The sequence below is a fragment of the Aquila chrysaetos genome, chromosome 4, assembly GCF_900496995.4.
Source record: "Aquila chrysaetos chrysaetos chromosome 4, bAquChr1.4, whole genome shotgun sequence".
Taxonomy (NCBI): Eukaryota; Metazoa; Chordata; class Aves; order Accipitriformes; family Accipitridae; genus Aquila; species Aquila chrysaetos.
This window is the reverse complement of record NC_044007.1, coordinates 44084677-44108092: the sequence shown is the minus strand read 5'-3', so window position 1 is coordinate 44108092 and position 23416 is coordinate 44084677. Positions and strand designations below refer to the sequence as shown.

The 23416-nt window shown below is 41.6% G+C and overlaps 1 protein-coding gene and 1 long non-coding RNA gene across 6 annotated transcripts in view; one reads left to right on the top strand and one right to left on the bottom strand.

The window, feature by feature from the left end:
• Positions 1-16470, bottom strand: part of RB1CC1 (RB1 inducible coiled-coil 1) — an 81439-nt gene extending 64969 nt beyond the window's left edge. The window contains exons 1-4 of one of the 5 annotated variants that reach the window (XM_030011133.2): positions 16329-16470; positions 6859-6946; positions 2321-2439; positions 187-314 (exon numbers count right to left, since the gene is read on the bottom strand). In XM_030011133.2, coding sequence (XP_029866993.1) covers positions 187-257 — 71 coding nt within the window. In that variant the 5' untranslated portion in view covers positions 258-314; positions 2321-2439; positions 6859-6946; positions 16329-16470. Of the gene's footprint in view, positions 1-186; positions 315-2320; positions 2440-6858; positions 6947-16227 lie in introns of all 5 variants that reach the window. The other 4 variants (XM_030011131.2, XM_030011137.2, XM_030011136.2 and 1 more) reach the window with 4 other exon arrangements.
• A 137-nt stretch (positions 16471-16607) lies between these two features.
• On the top strand, positions 16608-20206 carry LOC115340133. Its single transcript, XR_003922927.2, has 2 exons — positions 16608-16990; positions 17069-20206. It is a non-coding gene; the product is annotated as an uncharacterized LOC115340133 (long non-coding RNA).
• The last annotated feature ends 3210 nt before the right edge of the window (positions 20207-23416 follow it).

Here is a 23416-nt window from a genome sequence, read left to right as displayed (position 1 = left end):
CAACCCCAATTCACTGAAATACATGAAAACCTAGAAGATAACTACATGGACATACTAAAAAGCAACTGAGTATCATCTCTCCAGAACTCAGTATACAAAAAAGTATACGTACTCTTTTTTTTTTTTTTAAACTTAAAAAAAAAGCCAAACCAAAAAAACCAAAACACAATTAATTTACTTTCTTACTTTTGTACAGCAAGTTCCGTATCAAAGGTAAGAGTAGTTCCAGTGTTGACCAGAAATACATATAGCTTCATGATGATTTCTTTATGTCTCTGAAGTTTATAACTTCCACTGCTAAAATCATTTAGAAACTGAAAAAGAATTCAAGTGTTAGTTTCACATACGAGTTACAAAGACAACATGTATATGCTTTTGAAAAAATACTTTTAGATATATAGTGGGTGAATACATCAATCTCACATTCCACAGTTCTTTATTCATTACTAAACACAGATGCTCCTCTGACCCGAAACATGGGCAAGGTAAGCCTCCACATATGCAGATGGTTACGAGAACACACAAAAATATACACTGAGGAGAATTAAAAAACAAAAACAACCAACCAAACAAAAAAAAAAATCCAACCCACAACTTTCAGTTGCAGAGGCTACCATCTCAGATCATTACCTGGCTTTTCTCAATTGTGAAATGCATTTTTTAAGCCCAAGATACAGTTATTTCCAGATATCTTTTCTAGATTTTACAAACAGCACCAGATCTATGCTGTAAGTATTCATTCTTCAACTTACAGCTACAAAGTCTATCTGCTCACTACTATCCCTCTCTGTAGTTTTTTGCACTCAAGACATACAGAAGCATTAGCAAAAAATAAAAATAAAAAATAGCTAAGATTATGTAGATTTTCTTTTTGTATCTCTCCATAATTAAGTAATAGTTTTAAAAAAGTTTTCCTCTGTTTTCAGCACTAGCTAAATCTGTAGCTACTTTCTTCATCACTAATAGCAAATATGAAGTAATCAAAAATGAAAAGTGCAGTCCAACACGTTGGATGCTTTTTCAGTCCTATGCCCTACAAGCATCTGCATGAGTGACTATAAGCACATATTTCCAGTGTACATAACAGATGAGAAACATTGAACAACTTTGTAAAACATTGAGATTTAATCTGAGATTTTACCACTGAAATATTCCGTACTCCTGAGACTTTTTCTCTTCTCCTCCACAGGAGCTCAGAAGTTTATGAATAATTTCCTCCACACTAACAAAGCTACTACAGAAGTACAACTAGCACTGCTGTCACTAATGACCTGACATTTTTTTGATGGGAAAGGACTCATGCAAAGTTAAGCTGTAAAAGTTTCAGCCACTACGCAATTTTCTTATATCATTATAAAAATGACTTTTTGCATTAAATTACTTCACAGGAAATATAAGAAGTCCCTCTTTCCCTGGAATATGAACAGGACACACACACGTGGTCTACACAGCTAACTGTATTATTCCAAAATGAGTCTGAATTTGCATTTATCTCTTTGCCCACACAGAGCAAAATTGACAAACCATAGAGAAAAATAACAAAAACACATTAAAATGGGGAGGAAGGAGAGGTTTTACCAGAATAGTAATTGCAAAAAGTCAAAAGAGCTTTATTTCAGGAGAGTGGCTTTCCACACACTTTTCAAGCACTACTTATCATACATAAACTAGTCAAAACATGCATTTTCACAACAAGGCTTCAGAAACAGAACCATATGAAATAAAAAAGCCCCAGTTAAATAATTTGATCTGAATTGAGTTTTGTTGTCCTTGCACTTGAACTCTACTATACTCAATGGCACCAGTTCCAATTTATATTGGAAAAAGAAGAATATATTCTATAAACAAAGTTATTAGATAGACAAAAACTCCTGAACACCAAGAACAAGCTAGCAAAAATTTATTACTAAATTCTTTGGCCTAGGTTTCAGAATTAATCAGTCTTATGTATACAGAGAGACTTCTTTTTACAAAGGGTGTATTTGTGACTGTGGTCCAGGTAGAATTAGAAACAAATGTTAAATACAATGCTTAAAGCAAGCACCATGGAGCACCCACCAAAAAAAAAAAAAAAAAAAAGGCAAGCTCTTTTCCACCTAAGCAGAGTAAAAGGCTTGTATAGTATCTAGTTTTCACATAAACATCACTTTCCAAGCTGAAGTAATATCTGAGAGAATCTGTCAGGAAACTTTATGTACATAAAGTGAAATTTTAATCAAATCTTTACCTCTCCATACCTTAACAATAAAGCTACTTAAAACAGAAAGAAAACACATTATCAAGATCAAAACTTTTTAACTTCAGACAAAGAAAGAATTACCTTCAGGCACTATACAAAGCTACCACCTTCTTCAAATTCCAGAGGACAATAAACGCGCACATTCGCTTTACTTGATTTTTGGCAACAAAGTAGCATGGCTGTTCAAAGCCAGAGAAGATCTGCAAAGAAAAGATACAGAATACAATTACAGGTATTATTAAAATGTCAGGATTTTATGGTCGTCATTGCATCTAGCCCAGAAATCCGTGTATGTCAATGCCAGAAAGAATAATTATGTGGTAGTATTTTTTTTTAATTAACAATGCTATCCAGTTACAAGTCTGCTCAAAACTGCTACATACTGGAATATTTTTGCCCACAAGTTTGGTTTAAAATAACCATTAGTGATATTCTTTTGTATTTACAAGGAGGTAAATTTAGTTCACTAAAAAGAACTGCTTGTATTTCCATTAATTGAAAGTATTTTTCAGAACTGGTGCAGAATGCTGATACGATGATGCTAAGAGCTATAAAGAAAGTCATAACAAAATGCAATTTATCTAAGAAAATCCAGTGTAAAAAGGCACACATGCTACTGCTGTTGAATGAACAGTCTTATCCTGCAGCTGTATCCAACAGGTTCCTTCAGGAATCAGCATCATCTTCCTTACATGAAACAAGGTAACCTTGTGTGTTAAGCCATTCACCTACTTTCAAAATGTTTGTTAGATTTTTTTTTTTTTTTTTCTTTAAATAAACTGAAGAGGTCACCATTCCCAGCTGCTTGTCACCGGCCTCCTTGCCAGGGGCTTCCTCTCCCACAACTGCTGTTTAAACTTGTATTGGGTTTGGGTGGCAAGACTTTGGTAGCCGGGTGGGTTACAGGGGTGGCTTCTGTGAGAAGCTGCTGGAAGCTTCCCCCATTATCTGACAGAGCCAATGCCAGCCGGCTCCAAGAAGGACCTGCCACTGGCCAAGGCTGAGCCCATCAGTGACAGTGGTAGTGCCTCTGGGATAACAGATTTAAGACAGGGGAAAAAAAGTTGCTGGGGCACAGAAACTGCAGCTGGAGAGAGGAGTGAGAATATGTGAGCGAAACAGCCCTGCAGACACCAAGGTCAGTGAAGAAGGAGGGGCAGGAGGTGCTCCGGGTGCTGGAGCAGAGATTCCCCTGCAGCCCATGAAGAAGACCATGGTGAGGCAGGCTGTCCCCCTGCAGCCCAGGGAGGTCCACGGTGGAGCAGATATCCACCTGCAGCCCGGGGAGGACCCCACGCTGGAGCAGGGGGATGCCCCAAGGAGGCTGTGACCCCGTGGGAAGCCCATGCTGGAGCAGGCTCCTGGCAGGACCTGCAGACCCGTGGAGAGAGGAGCCCACGCTGGAGCAGGTTTTCTGGTAGGACTTGTGACCCCGCAGGGGACCCACGCTGGAGCAGTGTGCTCCTGAAGGACTGCACCCTGTGGAAGGGACCCACACTGGAGCAGTTTGTGAAGAACTGCAGCCTGTGGGAAGGACCCACATTGGAGAAGTTTGTGGAGGACTGTCTCCCGTGGGAGGGACCCACGTTGGAGCAGGGGAGGAGTGAGAGGAGTCCTGCCCCTCAGGAGGAAGGAGCAGCAGAGACAACGTGTGATGAACTGACCCCAACCCCCATTCCCCATCCCCCTGTGCCACTGAGGGGGGAGGAGGTAGAGAGTCTGGGAGTGAAGCTGTGCCTGGGAAGAACGGAGGGGTGGAGGGAAGGTGTTTTGAGATTTGGTCTTATTTCTCATTACCTTACTCTGGTTGATTGACAATAAATTAAGTTAATTTTCCCTCAGTCGAGTCTGTTTTGCCCGTGACGGTAATTAGTTGAGTGATCTCTCCCTGTCCTTATCTCAACCCACGAGACTTTTGTTATATTTTCTCTCCCCTGTCCAGCGGAGGAGGGCAGTGACAGAGCAGCTTTCGTGGGCACCTGGCATCCAGTCAGGGTCAACTGGCCGCAACAATCAAAATTAACCAGTTCAACAAAGGTGGTCTTTTTAGGCTACCCTAGTTCATTTTAACTGTTGTCAGTTAAGTAGCAGTGCCAAAGGAAAAGGAGCCCTTGGCAAGGAAGGCAGTGATGAGCAGTTGGGCTCAGGGCAGTCAGACAAGTGTACAATCACACCCCAAACTGCAAACAAACATTATTTCTATCATGTTAATGCCCTAGCAAGCTTTCTGAGAAGATGATCAGGCACTATAAAGGGTGATAATCCATTACTAAAAATAGGTTTGCTGAAGCCTGAAAACCATTAGGACGTGTAAATCATTTTATACAACTCATGCTACTAATGGTAAAGCAAAAACATTTCATCCCAAATTTGAAAACCTTATGACAAACGAAAAAATTACACAACTATTACACGTATTTTATGTGCATGGAACACTTTGGCTGTTACTTGAGCTATTATCTTCCTCCCTCCTGTCCACTCCACTCCTATGCAAAATGCACACGTCACCCTGTCAGAAGCAAAGGTGCAATAAAAGGGAAAAAAGCAATGTGTTTAAGTACCACCATTGGAAAAACAGTAACTGAAGTGTCCTCTTCCAGATTAGCTATCAGCAATCAGTAGTTGCACTTGAGCAAAACAAATTTATGAATACTTGCTTTACATCAAAGTAATGCACATTAACATGAATAGCAAGAAACTACTGAAACACTTCTGCCACAAAGTAGGACTGCAACACTATAATCTCTATTCTTCTAATTGCTTTGCAACCACTAAGAAGTCAAAAAACAAGTGTTGTTTCTTCCACCCAACATTTCAACAAACGATCCTGGGGGAACACAAATCCACTTAGGCAGTACAAATTTGTATTAGGTTACTCTTTAAATAAAAAGAAGAAAAAAAAAAAGTTGAATTCATCCACTCTCAAAGTTGCCACAAATTTCAGTGAGTACTTCCAGCAACTTCCAGGAACATGTGAAAGGTTTCAGAGAATACATGCCTTTAACACCAAGCTCTCCTGCAGATTCACTGATGCCCAGCAAAGGCAGGCTGCAGTCCTCCCTTTAGCAGGAATTATGTCAAGTGCCTCTCTCCAGCTGTCTGTTTTCACAGCACTAGAAAAAACTGAATTTTGAGAGCTCTCCCTAATCTTGCATCTCCAGACAACATCTGGCTGAGTCTGGCCGCAAAGTCCAGTATTAGTTAAAGGGGGAGATGCATGAAAACCGGTCACAGTTGCCTAAGTCTCTTCTTTCAAAGGTCTGGTTACAGCAGACTATTACAAGCAAGGTCAGCTACATATCACAAATTAGCCTTTAAGTTTGTTCCCAGTATTCAAGAATATTGTGAGTCAGCAGTAAGACAAGTTTTTAACATAAGCTTGGAGTGAAGTCAGGCACCATCAAGCTTCAACAGAATATAACCATAAACACATACATTTTATTATTCTTCTGTTTGTATTACCTCAAGAGGCCATTAAGAGAATTTCAGGCTTTTTTAGCATTACATTAGATCCATGCTATCATATAAACTAGATTCTTCAAATTATGGGATGGAAGCTTGTATGATCAACACCATGAATTATCAGTAACATCATTGAAAAACAGCTGAAAAGGAAACTCCTGTAGCAGCTGCCAGAGCAGACAGAATATGGTAGACATGAATATAAGAAAAAGAATGAGACTACAAAAATTATAGTAGGAATAGCACAAAGTAGAGAAAGCTTCCAGAATTAATTCAGAAGATGTATACTTTGTTACATTAGCTAACAAAACACCAAAAGCAGCCATGAATATGTTATGCTGGTTATAACATTTATTTCACTGCTCTACATTGTGTTTACATTGCAATGCAATTACTACATCTGCTTCACTTCATGAAAATATTGCAAGCTTTTCCTGTCCAATAGAAACTCTTCAACAACTGAATACTTTTGAAGTCTATGTTGATCAATACTTTCAATGCATGTTGTTTAGAAGTTTTGAAATGTATCTTATTTAGTTCAGAACATGCTCATTGTTACAACTGTAAAAGGAAATGAATGCCTGTTTACAGACCTTTCCTTTTTGTAATTACAGTACAGGAGTCATGGGTTTCACAGCACTCCACAAATAATCCTATGGCTACATTAATCATCCTTTTCTACCATTAAGTGCAGAATCCCTGCTCCATTATCCAATTCTGACTGTTCCATTGTTTCATGGCACAATTCCTTCCAACTTCACACTGAAATATGGCATTCAGGGTAGGACAAAGACAGAAATCAACATTTATGCTGTTTGGGTTTAAAGGGGCATTATCAACTTCACTTCAAAGTCATTAAGTTTCCTCTACAATATCCCAATATTTAACTTCATGCACATGTTTCTGACATCTCATTTCCCATGGCTCCTTTATAAACTGGATTACAAACTAAACTCAAGCCAACTAAGATATTAATACATTTTTCTTTTACTCCCTGGAATTTAAACTGACCTATGCCAAAGTCATGGCTTTCCTTATAACCCAGTAGTTCAAAATTCCATCTTCTACAACAGCAACACACCAGCAGTATAAGGTACCTTGCTTTTTGTGCCTAGGGAAGTACTGCTTCACATCTGTACAGTAAGTGCCATACTTACCAATGCTTCATCTCCCAGGTCATAGAGGACCAAGAGGCCCAAACTCTCTCCCCGCTATGTATATCTCCAGGTTGGAAGGGGCTCAACTCTGAAAGCAGACAGATAGAACTAGCTTAACTACCTAAGCAAGGCAAGACTCTCACTGTTCACTCAAAAGCCTGCAATTCCACATTGGTAATTATTAGACATTCACATGGCTCTGTATGAACATCATCTGTACACTGCTAATAAAGGAAGTTTCTCTTCTCTTACTACAGACCAGCTGAGGCTATACTGCAGGTAACAGTGCCTCCAATACGAATCATAAATGTTACCCCTGATCACAAGGGTCAGGCGTCTTACAGCACATCACTGCAGAATTCCTGCCTGTCAAAAGGGCAATTCATCCAAAGCAAAGGCTGACAAGTCTGTCACATGCTTAAAAGACTCAAATGCTATTCCTCATTCACTGAGTATCTTATCTGGAGAACACCTCCCCTCAAGGAAAATATACCTTTATTACCTCTGGAGACGGAGAGCCAACTTTGGGGTGCATTAACATCTTATAAAGCTGTGCTTCATTTCCATACAGCAAATCTTAAGGTTTGCCATTGAGATGCTGCAATTCCTGTGATTTCACCTTTCTCTCCTCTCCGTTTAGAGCAGTATTTCCTGTTTCACTTTGACTTAGGCAACTCTACAATAGACAACAGTACAAAACTAACACAGAATGTTCCTTCCAATTAATTTTGTTTTCTTCTACAAACAAACCTGTCTTCTACCTCTACTTCCCTTGTTTTTTCAGGTGCCTGTCTCAAAAAATGCCCTCTTGCTCCAACTTGCACACCTCACCTCATAAGCAAAGGATTTTATAGCACATAAATCCTAGCATCAAAGGAAAATGAACATAGAGACTCAAGCTGAATTTAAGGAAATAAAAGATCTCTAAAAGTAGACTTCAAGGAGCTTTCTTCAATACTGCAACCAATGCATCTAACCAGAAATATCTTAATTTTGCAGAAGACTACTACCCCACCAGAAGAACAGACAGAATGACCTCATTATGAGGGCACACATTCTTTACTAATGCTTTTAGCAACAGAAATGGCACAGTTGCTAAAACACAATGCAAATGCATACCCTTATCTGGACAACAGAGTGTTGAAAGAAAACATATTTTAAAAGGCACTTTAAAAACCTGAAGTAAAACTTTAAAAAAAAAAATCCTGAACTATGTGATTAATAAATAGTAGGGCTCCTCCTGACCCAGCTGCAGAGAATAATTTCATCCCCCACTCCTCCAAAATAAATTTAACCAGAAGACCACATCTAATCACTGAGACACATGTTACTCCGGGTGGAGATCCTATCCCATTACCACCTTATATCAAAGCCTATAAACCTCAGGTTCAAGCCACACTGTAGTCTTAAAGAAAGGCTGTCAATCCCTGACATCTGTAAGGTGCCATCTGGAGCTCTATTTATACTTTGTTGAGATGTGCATCAGGCACAGAGGCAGTTACTTAATTACAGCATCTCCAACAGTCACTGTGTTGTTAACAGCTCTCAAACTCAGCTGCTGGTCAGTAAAGCAAGTCTTTTCCACTCAGCACAGCACAAGCAACCAGGAAATATGCCCAAGTCCCTACTTCCCAATTCACTAAAGAGGAATCTCAAAACTCAATAATTCAGTATACAGTAATTCATAGTATAAGAGGCTTCCCCCTCTGCTCCAAGATGAATCATTTTACACAATACCAATTCATACGTAAGAGTTACATATGACCACCATATTCAGAGCTGCTCCTGCAACTCAATTGCATAGAAGCTCCTCATTCAGCAAAGCAGGTGCAGAAATACCTTCATAGATGCTCAACAACATCAACACTGGAACAGCAGAAGAACAAAAGCAACTGCATCTGGGCAGGTAAGAAAACATTGTGCATTAAAGAGTAGCTTTGAAATTGGTGTGGCCCAAAACAATGCAGCTTCTTACAAGTTCAGACACAACTTATATCGTGAACTCTAGGAAGTCAATAGTTTCAAGCATGTTTATGAGGCAACAAGCACATTATTAGGCATTGTGTCATGACTCCATATGTACATAGTTATAAAACTTCAGATCTGAAGGTTAGCATCTATTTACACTGCTGTTTTCACTGATTTGAGGAGCTACCAAAACACAACCCCTATAATATATCAGGCAAAAGTTTTTCTTTCTCCTCCAACAGTAAAAAAAAAAAAAAAACAACAAACCCACAAAAACAGAACAACAAAAAACCACAATGCTTTACCATTTTTCAAAACCCCACATCTCTTACCTGACAGAAAGTGAAACTTCTGTGCCTCAGTTAACAGGTACAAGTCAGAAAACAAACCAAGGGTTTCTGACATTCTTATTGCTAGGAAAGAGCCCACAGTCTGCAGAAGTACCCTTTTTCTTTCTTTTTTTGTTTTTAATTGATGGAAACAGTCTTTCCACAGCTGTCTGCAACTTGTTTTTTGTCAAAGTTAAAAAAAGCTGACAAAACCTTCAGTTATGTGTAATTTTGCCATTTCAAAAGCATTTGCAGACTACAAGTCTCCCTCCAATTACAGAGATTAATACATTCACTTTGCAAAGAATGGTGCTCCTGGGTATGTGGAGCTTCAGGTGGTTTTATTCAAGTTACTGACTGACTCCGTACTGGTGGGAAGGTTCTCCCTGTAGACATATACTCTTTAAAAATAATTAGCATGTAAAAATCTCAGTGTTTGCAAACAATTCTGGAAGAAACAACCAAGAAAAATCCCTTTATTTCTTACATCAAACTCAGACAAGTCGGCACCAATGCTTCTTTCGCTAACACTCTCTCTCTGGTTAACCAAGACCACAATCACATAAACACTGGTTATAGTAAGAGCACCAGACTTATGAATCCCTTTCCTCAGCCAGTTCTTCTTCTGGTCCTCTCCCTGCACCAACTTTCAATGGTGCAACTTTCCACACTTCTATGGACTAAACTGGATTACTTTGCTGTAATAAGTTAGAAACAGCATACTTCCCCAAGTTACTGCTAGGTCGAATTAGTTCCATGATCCAGTTCACTACACAGCTCCATAAAATGTTACACTACAAAAAAGGCGGGAAAGAGGCCGATGACAACAGGGGCTACTGAACATCAGCACCATCATCCAAGAAGAGAAGTGAGAATTTCCAGAAGGCATCATTCACATCCCTAACTGCCCATGCCATCATCAATTACCAATAGATAACTTCTTATAAATGGCACCCTATTAAAAAAATGCCAGTATCCTCTCAAAGAGCAGGCTAAAGTAACTCAAAACCGGCCAATTACTACAGACAGAATTGAGGACAGAGTTTTTCAAAATATAGACCATGAGGCCACTTTTTCTGCCCTCCTCTCTCCAGATACACCATCATAATGGCACCAGGTTTTTTTCCTCTTTTATGTGCATAGTTCAAGGTAACTTGGCCAGACCTACTTTAAAGGATGAAAGCACAGAAAGTAAGACTGATTAAACGGCATTTATTTCACAGGAATGGAAACACTAGGGATAGAAAAGACAGTAAAATATTGACAATAATGAAATGTAAGACAAGTAAAGGTCCTTGTGATTTAGTCTGGTTGCCTACATAAAATTCACATGTTGTTCCTTAATTAATTTCTGTTCATAAGCAACCATATTTTAGAGTAACATTAAAGTTTTCCAGTAATAAGGAAATCCACCACCATCTTGGTAAACTGTTCAAATAATTAGCAACTACCAAACTTATTTCAAATTTTTCTTATTCATATGGATGTTTTTAAATTTAGCATTTGAACGTTCATGATCTAAAGATGGAATTTCTCTAATTTCTCATTTTTAAGTTCCTTTATAATTCACATCACCTATGAACCTCCTCCTATTTATCAACATTCTTTTCTTTCAGTGGTATCTGAAACAGACAAGTAAAGGACCATCAGTGACATGCAGAGTCAACATAACCCCTACCCTCCGTATGAATACATGTTCAAAAATCATGTCTAGATTTTTGGCAAATCAGCTTACTACTCTATTTGCATGTTACATAGTTACAAATCCCCTTCAGATCTCTATTAGTATCAATCAGAAAGACAATAACAGCAATGTATTGAGAAATGAGAAAAGCTGCAGGATGGGTTTGAAGAATGTTAAATTTCATCTTATCTTAAGAAAGTGTTCAGTAATGTTCAACTGCCCTTCTTTACCTTTCTGGGATAAATCTTTGGTAGTTTAAAAGAGCTAACAAAGTACACTAATAAATCCTTTTACGGAATATTACCAACTGAAGAACTACACAACCTCATAAAAAAAAAAAACCACACACAACTGCTGAGATACTATAACTGTACTTCTACCTTATTGAACCTTAGTTGTGCTGTCTGCAGCCATAACATGCATGTGAAATTGTTGTTATATTACATTTGCTTTTTGAAATTTATAGTTATTTTATGTTATGTGAAAGCCTCAGAGATAAGTAAAGGAAAGTTTACACATTATACCCCCTCTTTTCGTTCAGACAGAACTGAGAATTTTGAGTCATATTTTCATTTTTTGTTTAAAGAACCATTCACTGGGTTTGAATCAAGTCTCCTTCAATCAGTAGACAATACAAGTATTTGTAAAGAGCATTTTTATTACAATAGACAAGTCATCTTGAGTTTACTAGCAGAATACTTGCAATATAGCATAAGCATAATAAATTAGAAGAGTTGGTGCAGTTACACAATATATTCTTACATAAGAATCTCCACTTCATCTGAATTTAATAAAAATACACACTCCGGAGGATGGAAGGAAAACTGTATAAATAAAAGCACTATTTTGTCAGTATGAACTGTCTATCCTAGGCACAACTACCCTAAATAAGGGTCAAATATCCACACTTCTGACACACCAGCACAGCTACTTGGCATCAACAAACCTGAAATAAAATTTGAGATAAACTACTGACATCTAAAGTCCCTGCAATATCAGGAAAACACCACCATTCAAATAATAGAGACCAAAAATTGCTGCAGCCATATGTACAATATACATAATACACAAAAGAGCGTATTTTACAGAAGGTAGCATGAACATATTCAAGCATGCAAAAAAGCAGCAGATAAGTCAGTTACAAAAGAGAACCTGAACACTAAATCAAAACAAAATTTGGGAATTTAGGAGCAGCTACATCAAAAGTTCAGAAATTGGATCTCAGTGAAGTGCCATTCTTCACAGAATTTATATTTTAGCTTTGCTAAGAGTGGTCTGATTTTTTAATCCATGATAGAAGTAAAACTTTCCCTTTAATTAGTTCTTCAATGCTGCTTCCTACCTCTAAAATACACAGTTTTCAATCTGTTCAAACTGAAAACAGCATACTGGCCTTTCAAACACATCTTCAAGAAAAATAATGAAGATTGATGTATTGTGTTTCTATCATACAGACACTAGTGTCACCTAATCCCTCCAAATAAAAAGAACAGGCAACTGAAATACTTAACATGCTATTACACCACCACAACTTTCCTACTCTCCTGAAAAAGCAAAAATACTGTTTCAAAAATAGGTCTTATGAGGTAAGAAAACATGAGCTATTTCATAACAAGAAAATAAAAGTATGTTCTGAAGTCAGAGACCAATCAGAACATTCCTTAAGCAGAGCTGCTCGCAGATATTCACACATCACTCTTCTTACTGAACCTATGGCATTACACAGCAAGACAGATGCAGGACATTTGGAACCCAACTAGTCAACAAAGCAGTTTTACGTTTTATTTTCAATCAACAGGTAATCAATACAAGTCAGATTGAAATTCATATAACACTGGAACAACTCATTTCACATAGAAAGCAGGCTACCACATTCTACAACAGATAATCTTCTAGATGCACAAACTACTGGAGATTTATATATAGCACACTGTAATCATTTCACCTTGATGCGATAAAGACAGCAGGCCCAACTGTGAAATCTGTTCCCAAAAGAAACTGTCAACATCTTGGAGGCATGTAAAAAGCTACACCGAGCTGTTGCTTGAGCTGGTAGTTCTAGCTGGTAGTTTGAGCTCAGAAACCTACTGGAATCATGGACTGCAAACATGAACAACAAAAGGAAAAACACACACCTGGAGGTGGACAGAAGACAAGCAAGAATTGCCCTGACATCCCAGGTGGTTCTCCTGACGAGCCAACAGTAGCCAGCCCCATCTGAACCTCTGAATGAAAGTTTTGTATCAATAGATTTATTTTGATATTTCTATCGACAAATGCCAACAACTGAGACTTAGACATTATTTATGTATTATTAACAATTTAGTTATGCTCAAATCCCATTAGAAAACACATAATCAAAGTATATCCACTTCCAACCCTGCTTACAAATGGGGATAGAAAGAGCTGACACATGGCTACGATGTGTTCCAACTTCTCTTTCAACTGAACTCAAAACTAAATTAAAAGTCGATCTGCAATATGAATTAACTCATAAATAGACAAGTGACTTTCACAATAACCATAGAATGCTAATTAGCTCACAAAAAATCATTCTTAGCAATTTCTCTATCACCATTAATCATGCTGTAGGCTTTTACAACAAAGAATTCATGTAAGGCTCTTTCAACTTGTACACTGAAATCATTACTCTGACAAATCAGCTACAAAATAGACACTTTGTAATTCTAGCAATTAGATTAGTAATTTACATATTACTGATACTTTTTTTGCCCCCTTGGAATCAGTGCATTCCATCAGACCCTGCAGTATAATACAATATTATTATATAAGTTGGCATCTTGTAATCAAGTGTTTGCTACTCAATGATACTGATTATCAATTTTGCATCAGAATGCTAACCATTAGCAAGGTTCTTTAAAGTAGCAGGGTGTTAAAAACATCTTTTTATTTCCTGTTCAGAAACTCCTTATATAACATCATTGAGCTGTGGACTAAAATCAGGAGCACAACTTTCTTGAGCAATATGCATATGTAGAAGCAGACAATGACTGCTTGGACACTGTCCAAAGTGACTCTGAAGTAGCTCGTGTGACGGCCGGTTACGCACGCTATAGTTTTTCATTTTAACTTGCTTCACTTTACCACAATATGCGAATGAACCCACTCTGTCTCAAGACCCTCACGCCACTCTGAGCCAGACTTCCACAGAAACTAACTGCTGGCTTAAAACCAAATAAAGATTTATGAACACATTGGTAACAAGCTACCCTATGGGATAACATATAGAAAAATTATTTCCAACGATCCTACTGTAACTGCTACTCTCTTATCAAAAGGAACAAATCGACATGTGCTATTCCTATCCCCGCACATACGCTCACCCCCTACTTAACCAGAATAACAGAAATTCTAAGAAATGTACTAATAGTTTATAAATTATTTTCTTCGCCTTAATTTTTCGCAAGACTGTGTAACCTTAGCTGTGTTCGGACAACATGCAGGGACAATGTTTTAAACAGACGCCACAAAAGACCTCAAAATAACCCTTGCCCTCTTCTCCAGTCAGAGTGCAAGTCTGCTGCATACACTTCTAATTATAAATATGGTAACATGACATGGGGAGAGAGCCAGCCCCTCGAATATGATCTCAGAGATACTAACCCAAATCTGTGCTGAGCACAAGGCTAGATCAACACAATACAGCATAAGATAGGTTTGCTTTTTTTTTTCTAAATCTACAAAACATAACAGCTACTTGTACAAAGTATACAAGAATAATATACTTCCAAAGTAATATTAGGTCTATCTTACACTGATCTGTCATCTCAAAAGATCCCATTTGTATTTCCAGTTCTATAACTGGCACAGCTGAAGTCCCTTACCTCACATTCTTCAGTAAGATGTTTTCTCTACTACTCCCAACATAATAAAACCATTCTGAGTTCCAGACAGCATTTAGAATAAGTACAAATATATCCTCTGCACGCTTTCATTTAAACTAAACTTAACGATATTTAAACACCTAACTTCTTTCTTGTTAATATTACTTCTTGGCACTGAAGTTTACATTAGAACACTAGATAATAGCAAAGTCCTTTCTTCACGTGCTTCATCTTCTAAAAACTTCCCAAGGTACTAGATATTAAACATTCTTAAAGTTCACAACTTAAATGTACCATAATAGCACACAAGTTTATTATTATTAAGTATTTACAGTGCCTAGTATTCCTCACAGTACCTCCCAGCTGTATGAACTTCAACTGTAAGCAGCATGTTTTTCCATGCTCATTACTTCTCCAGGACCACTGAAGTATCCTTTACCACACAGTCGACCAAACACCTTCAGAAGTGTAAGTTTTTCCATAAAGCCAATGGCACAAGCTACTTCTAAGGCACGTTTATATGAGCGGCACAAGAAAATAATCAACCTCCTCATTTGCTCCCATAAAGAAATAAAGGTGAAAGCTGTAAATACGAACCATGGGGAACAAATGGCTCACGGCCAGAACATACCACTTAATTACTTCAGACAAAAAAAACAAATAACACAAAAAAAAGCTACGGCTGTAAGAGAGCTAAACTAACACTTATGGGTTGGTTCCGAGTATCTCAGGTTCAGACACGGTTATTTTTTTTTTTCCCATCTCTAGATGAAGTTAAGTAAGAAACACGGGTGTTACAATGATCAGTTCGTTTCATTTTCCCAGCATTCATATTAGCATTTCTACCTCAGGATCGGTGTCAGCCAGAACTTTTGGGGTACTGAGAAAGAAATGCCAGCACGGATCCACAAAACAGCCTGAAAAGTCTACTAGAAAGCAATAACGAGAAACCGACAGGAAAGCTCGGCACACGAGGTACGCTTCCTCGGGAGCGGAAAGAAGTAAACAACCGAGGGAAAGGCAGCACAACGTTTGTAAACACAACGCTTCTGCACGGCGCTCCTCCGACCGCTGCCGACCGCGAGCACGGAGGCGCAGCCGGGCTGAGTCATTCCTCGTAGTAACTTCACCGCCGATCCCTCGCCCCGGCGGCGGAGCCCCGGGCAGGGAGGGAGGGAGGGAGGCAGGCAGGGAGCACCCCGGCCCGCCCGGCGCTGCCCCGCCACCGCCGCTCCCCCCCTGCCAGCTGGGAGCCGCCACCCCCTCTTCCCTCCCCCGCCGGCTGCGCGGGGGTCACCCCGCCACCCCGGGACCGGAGCCAGCCGCGGGATCCCGGTCGTCCCCACCCCCGCCTCCCAGCTCCTCGTCGCCCGCCCCACGGCTGCAGCCCTGCGGCAAGAGCCGGGACCGCCGCCCCTTCTTCCCGAGGCCGCCCACCCGCCCTCCCGGTAACGGGGCCCCCCGCCCTCCCCCCGGCTGGGAGCGGCCGAGACGAGGAGCGGGGCGGCGGGGGGGAGCCCGCGCCTTCCCCGGCGGCACTCACCCGAGGGTCCCCGGGCAGCGCCGCGCATCCTGCGGCGGCGGTGGCGGCGCGTCCCCCCCGCCCCGCGCGGCCGGGCCCGGCGGCTTCGCGGGGGCACGCACCTCCTCGGCGGTCACCGCGCCCCGGCAGGGAGAGGTGGCGGACTGGCGGGCGGGGAAGGCGGCGCGGGGCCGCCGAGCCAGGCCGGGCCGGGCCGGGCCGGGCCAGGGAGCGCGGGGACGGGGAGTCCTGGCGCAGCCGCCGCCGCCGCCGCCGATGTTTGTTATTGTCGTCAGCCGCTTCCGGCGCGAGCGCATGCCGGGAGAGGGCGGCCCGGAGGAGGAACCGCGCGGCGGAAGCAGCGGCGGCGACGGCAGCGCGCGCGGGCCCGGGGGAGGCGGAAGTCGCGCCCTCGCGCTCACCCCGGGAGACCCCGGAGACCGTTGAAGCGCGGGGCGGGGGGCGCTCGTGAGCGGCGGCCGTTAACCGGCCCGGCCCTTGGCGATGCCCGTTCCGAGGCCTCACCGGCGGGAGGGGGGGGGCAGACGGACACACGGGCCGCCCAGGCCTCACCCCGGCACGGGTAACGAGGCGGGCAGCGGCCCTTCTCCGCATTTAAAGACCGTTAAATTCATCCCTCCCCCGTCAAGAGAGGGCGGCTGCGGGTGTACTCACCGGTCAGGCTGGGCTGCTCTCGCTGCCTGCCTGCAAGGGCCGCGGGAAAGGATGGGCCCCTCTGGGGGCTCCCAGAGCTTTCGACACAAAGCAGACCGTCAGCTGTAGGGTAGGAACCAGCTTCTTGTCCCGAGAAAACGAAAGTGAATCTTGCACACGTCCCTTTCAGGTTTCTCTTTTATTATAGGTTTCTTCAGAGACTTAGCCTGCTGAACTTTTCTTTGAGATGAGGACGTAGCCACATAAATCAGAGAAGAGCGGATTGTTTCACTCAGAACTGCAAGTGGGGGTCACGACGCTGCAGTTATGGACGTCCTCCAGCAAAGATCCTTTGAGCACAGCGTACGGCTGGGTCATACCTTCTCTGCTGCCTCACCGTGACCTCTCCTTCTTCCATAACATATACTATAGGCAGCAGGTCATGGAATATAAGAAATTCAAAGCACAATATTGTGGCCAGAGTGTGAAGCAAGCACGTCAGAAGAGGAATGCAAAAGAGAGCACAAGCATCTCATTTTCAGCCTGCAGGACAGATGCATTCAGTAAAATAGCTAGGTTCATTATGTAAAGCATTTTCTGTTTTTTGCCTAAAGTTACCTCTTAGGTCTGTTTAAACCTCATATGTACAGCCCTTCACCTAATTCTATTTTTTACTTTTAGTTCATCAGCTTGTAAGTCTACCACTTCTCACAAGCTGGACCAGGCTTACGGATTTCACAGTAAACTCTTTAGTAGCTACTTCTGCCACGTTGAAGAGCTTGCTGCCTGTCTGTCATGTTAAAAGACAATGTTGAATTGTCACAGCCTGTTCAGACAGGTATTTGTTCTTGGACAATGCCACTGCCGTGGGCTTTTGAAAGTAAACATGGCCTCGCTCCCCCCAGTTGCCACCTTGTGGCACCTGATAAACAAGCGCTCTCCAATTTTGCAGCTTGTTGGGAGACCTGTCCGAATTACGTTCTGAAAGACGTCTTTGGCACTTCAGACTGCAACAGTGAATGGAGCTGAGAAGACACAGGTACTCAGATGAACAGACGTAATGGGAAATACAAGTTTCTAACAAAGCAATTCAAGTCAGCTTTGTGTAATATAAGACTGATTATATCAAAGTTAAGTGATGTTTTAGTTCTACAGGTGTCAACTTCTGCTTTTGCCTCTCCTAAAATGGTTGTCGTCTTCATAAATTCTTTGAATGTGATGAGGGACTAATCTTTAGGGTGAAGGGAATGACATCCAGCTAGAAACTTCACAAAACAAGTGCCATACATGCTATAAACAGGGAGGTCAGCCAGAGGTGACAAACAACTTTGAGGTTTAGTAAGCCTGAAGCACCGGTAAGCCTCATTAAACTTGTCTTGAGGAGATACAACTGAGGGTGGCCTCTTGCAGTTTGAGGATCTGAGAGATCAGCGAGAGAAGCAACAGCAACTAGTCCAACACTGAAACTGCAGCACCAACAGGGTTTGTAGATTTCTGGCAAAGCACCTTTGCCACTCGAGCTCTCAGCACTTGCATAAAATGAGGCTCCAGGCACTTAAGCACTGTTAGGTTTTTTACAGCATGTGTGGGACAACTGTTGATTTGAGAGGGAGCTCAGGCAGGACTGAAACAGGAACTGGGGAGTAAGCAAAGTGCTGCTAGCAGAGCAGGTTGGTCTGGCTTGTTCTTGTAACATTTCATTATGTTGCTTCCTCTCAAAATGATCCAGAGCCACTTCATGCCAAGCAACTAATTACAGGGTTTTTTCATGAGCCTGTCTGAATAAAAACTTAACATTGTATCTAGCACTTCTATCCTGAAGAAAAGCAGTATTTTATAAAATTATTTTGCTCCAGGATATATGAAAAGAAAGCATTAAATCAGGGCTGCTGATAATTCTTCATGTTTTCAAAGTGCTGTACCAAGTGTACGTTATTATTCTTTCAACATACGGTTTAGGATTCACCTGTATATTTTTTTGCACATTCTATAAAACAGACAAGAAGGTTGAAGGAGTTTTTCACTGTGTGCTTTTAATTTTGGGTGCTAAATTTGGTATACAAAAGAATGTGTCTCTCTTAAACTACATGTTTATGCAGCTGTAGTCAGGGAGCAAAAAGAATAGGCTGCTCAGCAAGCTGAGAGCCAAGGCTGGCAGCAAGGCAGCAAGGGGCACAGTCCCACAGTACCGGAGTGAGGTCTAGTGACAAAAACCTGGTTGAGCCACGAGTTCAGTGACTGGTGGACAAGTCCGTGGTGAGAAGGCAGGTCTGGGGTAGAGCCAGTACAGTGCAGCAGGATCAGTGGGGTCACAGCTACAACCTAGTTCAAGAAAGGGCCAAGGCCGAGGGCTGAAGCTTGAATGCAGCTCCTGAGCAAAGGGGAAGCAGCCCCCACACAGCGCTCCAACAGCAGCCTGACTAGGCCCCACAGCCACAGTCTGTCGGAGCTGGCCTCGAGCTGGGGCAGCCAGGCCCCTCAGAGGGGCAGAAGGGGGTCACTGAGCCTGTTAGTGCTTCCAGAGCTGTGACAGCTGCCATGACTGGAAGTAGATTTATATGCAAAGTTAAAACACAGTGTAGATACAGAACCCAATATGGAATAAACAGGTAAACCTATTTCTGTTAGAGATTACCATCTACTACTTATAGTCAATCTCAAAATTGATTTATCTGTTATGAGTATTCATTCCCCAAATTATTGTCAAGTTACATCCAACCTAACACCTGAATATGGTAGTCCATTCTGCCTTAGCTGTTGCATTCATGACCCCTTTTAGCTTATGCAATGACTCTGCTTCTTTTAATTTGAATATACACTTCTCAATAGATGTTGTATATTAAACTGGATACTGTAAATGTGATTTATAATTAAATATTCCAATTGTAAACCAAAATTATACATATAAAAAAATTGGAATCATGGTTGATCAGCTACTACAAACTATGGGGGTGGTGGATTTCTCTAAGTCAAGAATGCTTTTTAAGACAGAATGATTTAGAGAAAAAAACCAAAACAAAACAATTTATTGAGTTCATTCAATTCCAAAAGAAAATTAGGAGATGGGAGTTAGTCTGAGCACTCCACTTTCTTCCAAAAACAAATGGGACAAGACTGTGAAAACTCCTGTTTGATTTACAATGTGTTTTAGGAAAAACATCAAGCGTGAGGCTAAACTTTCATGGATTACAGTGGTTAATGAGCGTCATACTATTACCTCAACCGGGCGGTTTCACTGTCAGCCGTTTAATTTGTTATATGTTTCTCTCTGGAGATGTCTGTTCACATGTGGTTCCTTAACACCTCTTAGTTTTCTCCATGGCACCAAATAAACTAAGCCTCTTGAGTTCTGCTCTTAAGAGTTTATTCCCATAGTTCATCTGTAATAGTCTTACAAATCAAGCACCCCTCTTAAACTGATAACACCGGATCAGAAAAATTATTTCAGTATCAAACAGAGAAGGAGCATATCAATCTTTCTGTACAATTGTAATCTGCCATGCCAGTAATGGACCAATACTGGTTGTATTATTTAGTTCCAAATGTACTTGAAAAAACACATCTTCCTATTTTCTTTAGCTCTACTTGCCATAAATTCTCCCTGTGTACTTCTGCTTCCCTTACAGTTGCTATCTTCATCAACTTCCCTTCATTTTTGTCTTTTTTTTTTTTTTTTTTTTTTTTGATATTGGAAACAGCTGCATTCAGTTCCCTGCTAAGCCTGGCTACGTTTTAAACCCAAGTTCCTTCCTTCTCCATTGAGGCTTTGTGGCATCTTGTAAAGTAATCTTGAACAAGTATTCATTTTTGGTTTAAGTTTTCCTACAACTAAACAACTTAATCACTTTAAAAAATAGTAATTTTTTAAAGCACAAAGTATATATTACTGTTCTGAACTGGAATATACAAAGTAAACACCAGTCTCCAACAAAAGTTCTCCTGCATGTTAGGGAGAGATATTTCAGGAACTTCAATTATTCTTTCATGTACCCTGACAGTCCGTAGCAAACACCAAGTACTATCTCATCTCTTGCTTCTTTTCCAGAGCACTGACTGGTCCATAAGCTCTCAGTAATTTGTTTTTGAATGGTCAGTGACTCAGGACCAGCTGATGCCATTTTTGAAAGCATGCCACTCCCTCTGGCCCCTTTATGGATCATTCCTAACCAGTGATTTTAACATTGTGTGGCTTCCCAATATGTTTCAGTAATTCTGACTACACAGGTTTTGAATTCACAAGTGATTTTTCTTGTTTATTGCCAGAGGTCCTTGCAGGAAGGGGATAGTTAGCTTCAATTTAACATCTAGGTCATGAGATCAGTTCTTGGTCCTGGGCAGAAACATTCAAAGGACATTTACACCTCAGATAAAATAGTCACAATGGACATACCTTCAGAAGTGGTTAAGGACAGAAGCTCTCAAGAGAAAATAGGCAGCCTGAATAAGCCTATAACAATCCCCAGCTGCACATTTTGTTTTAAGAAACACCATTTGTGTAATGTAGCAACTAGACCTTCCCATGCCACCATCTCTCCACAACACATGGATGATACTGAATGCAACAAGGCCAAACAAGTAATACACTGAAGACTACATGGAACAACAGTAATATTACATTTATAGAAAGGTATTGCTGTATTAGCATTACTGAATATTTAATGTTACTGAGAATAGAGTTCCCATTTTTTACTGTGTAGCAGCTTTGGGTTTTTTATAGTGCACTTAAGTCACGTTCATAGAATCATAAAATCATAGAATGGTTTGGGTTGGAAGGGACCTTAAAGATCATCTTGTTCCAACCCCCCTGCCAGGGGCAGGGACATCTTCCGCTAGACCAGGTTGCTCAAAGCCCCATCCAACCTGGTCTGGAACACTTCCAAGGATGGGGCATCCACAACCTCTCTGGGCAACCTGTTCCAGTGCCTCACCACCCTCACAGTGAAGAACTTCTTCCTTATGTCTAAGCTAAATCTCCCCTCTTTCAGTTTAAAGTCCTTACCCCTTGTCCTATCACTACATGCCCTTATAAAAAGTCCCTCTCCAGCTTTCTTGTAGGCCCCTTTAGGTACTGGAAGGCTTGTCTTCTCCAGGCTGAACAACCCCAACTCTCTCAGCCTGTCTTCATAGGAGAGGTGCTCCAGCCCTCTGATCAACTTTGTGGCCCTCCTCTGGACTCGCTCCAACAGGTCCATGTCCTCCTTATGTTGGGGGCCCCAGAGCTGAACGCATTACTCTAGGTGGGGTCTCACCAGAGCAGAATAGAGGGGCAGAATCACCTCCCTTGAGCTGCTGGTCACACTTGTTTTGATGCAGCCCAGGATACGGTTGGCTTTCTGGGCTGCAAGCGCACATTGCTGGGTCATGTTGAAGTTCTCGTCAACCAACAACCCCAAGTTCTTCTCCTCAGGGCTGCTCTCAATCCATTCTCTGCTCAGCCTGTATTTGTGCTTGGGATTGCCCCGACCCATGTGCAGGACCTTGCACTTGGCCTTGTTGAACTTCATGAGGTTTGCACAGGCCCACCTCCCAAGCCTGTCAAGGTCTCTCTGGATCACATCCCTTCCCTCCAGTGTATCGACTGCACCACACAGCTTGGTGTCGTCAGCAAACTTGCTGAGGGTGCACTCAGTTCCACTGTCCATGTTGCTGACAAAGATGTTAAACAGGTCCAGTCCCAATACCAACCCCTGAGGAACACCACTCATCTCTGGTCTCCACCTAGACATGGAGCCATTGACTGCAACAATTGGAGTGTAATCATCCAGCCAATTTCTTATCCACTGAGTGGTCCATCCATCAAATCCATGTCTCTCCAATTTAGAGACAAGGATGTTGTGCCAGACAGTGTCAAATGCTTTGCACAAGTCCAGGTAGATGACATCAGTTGCTCTTTCCTTATCCACCAATGCTGTAACCCCATCGTAGAAGGCTACCAAACTTGTCAGGTACGATTTGCTCTCAGTGAAACCATGTTGGCTGTCACCAATCACCTCTTTATTTCCCATGTGCCTTAGCATAGTTTCCAGGAGGATCTGCTCCATGATCTTGCTGGGCACAGAGGTGAGACTGACTGGCCTTTAGTTCCCAAGGTCTTCCTTTTTTACCTTTTTAAAAATGGGGGTTATGTTTCCCCTTTTCCAGTCAGTGGGAACTTCACTGGACTGCCATGACTTCTCAAACATGATGGATAGTGGCTTATCCACTTCATCCACCAGTTCCCTCAGGACCCGCAGATGCATCTCATTCAGGTCCCATGGACTTGTGCACCCTTAGGTTCCTTAGATGGTCTCAAACCTGATCTCCTATGACGGGCAGTTCTTCATTCTCCCAGTCCCTGCCTTTGCCTTCTGCAACTTGGACAGGCTGAAGCACGTGCCGGTGAAGACTGAGGCAAAAAAATCTTTGAGTACTTCAGCCTTCTCCATATCCCGGGTAACCAGGTCTCCTGTTTCCTTCCAGAGAGGGCCCACATTTTCCCTAGTCTTCCCTTCATCACTGACGTACCTATAGAAGCTTTTCTTGTTGCCCTTGACATCCCTGGCCAGATTTAATTCTA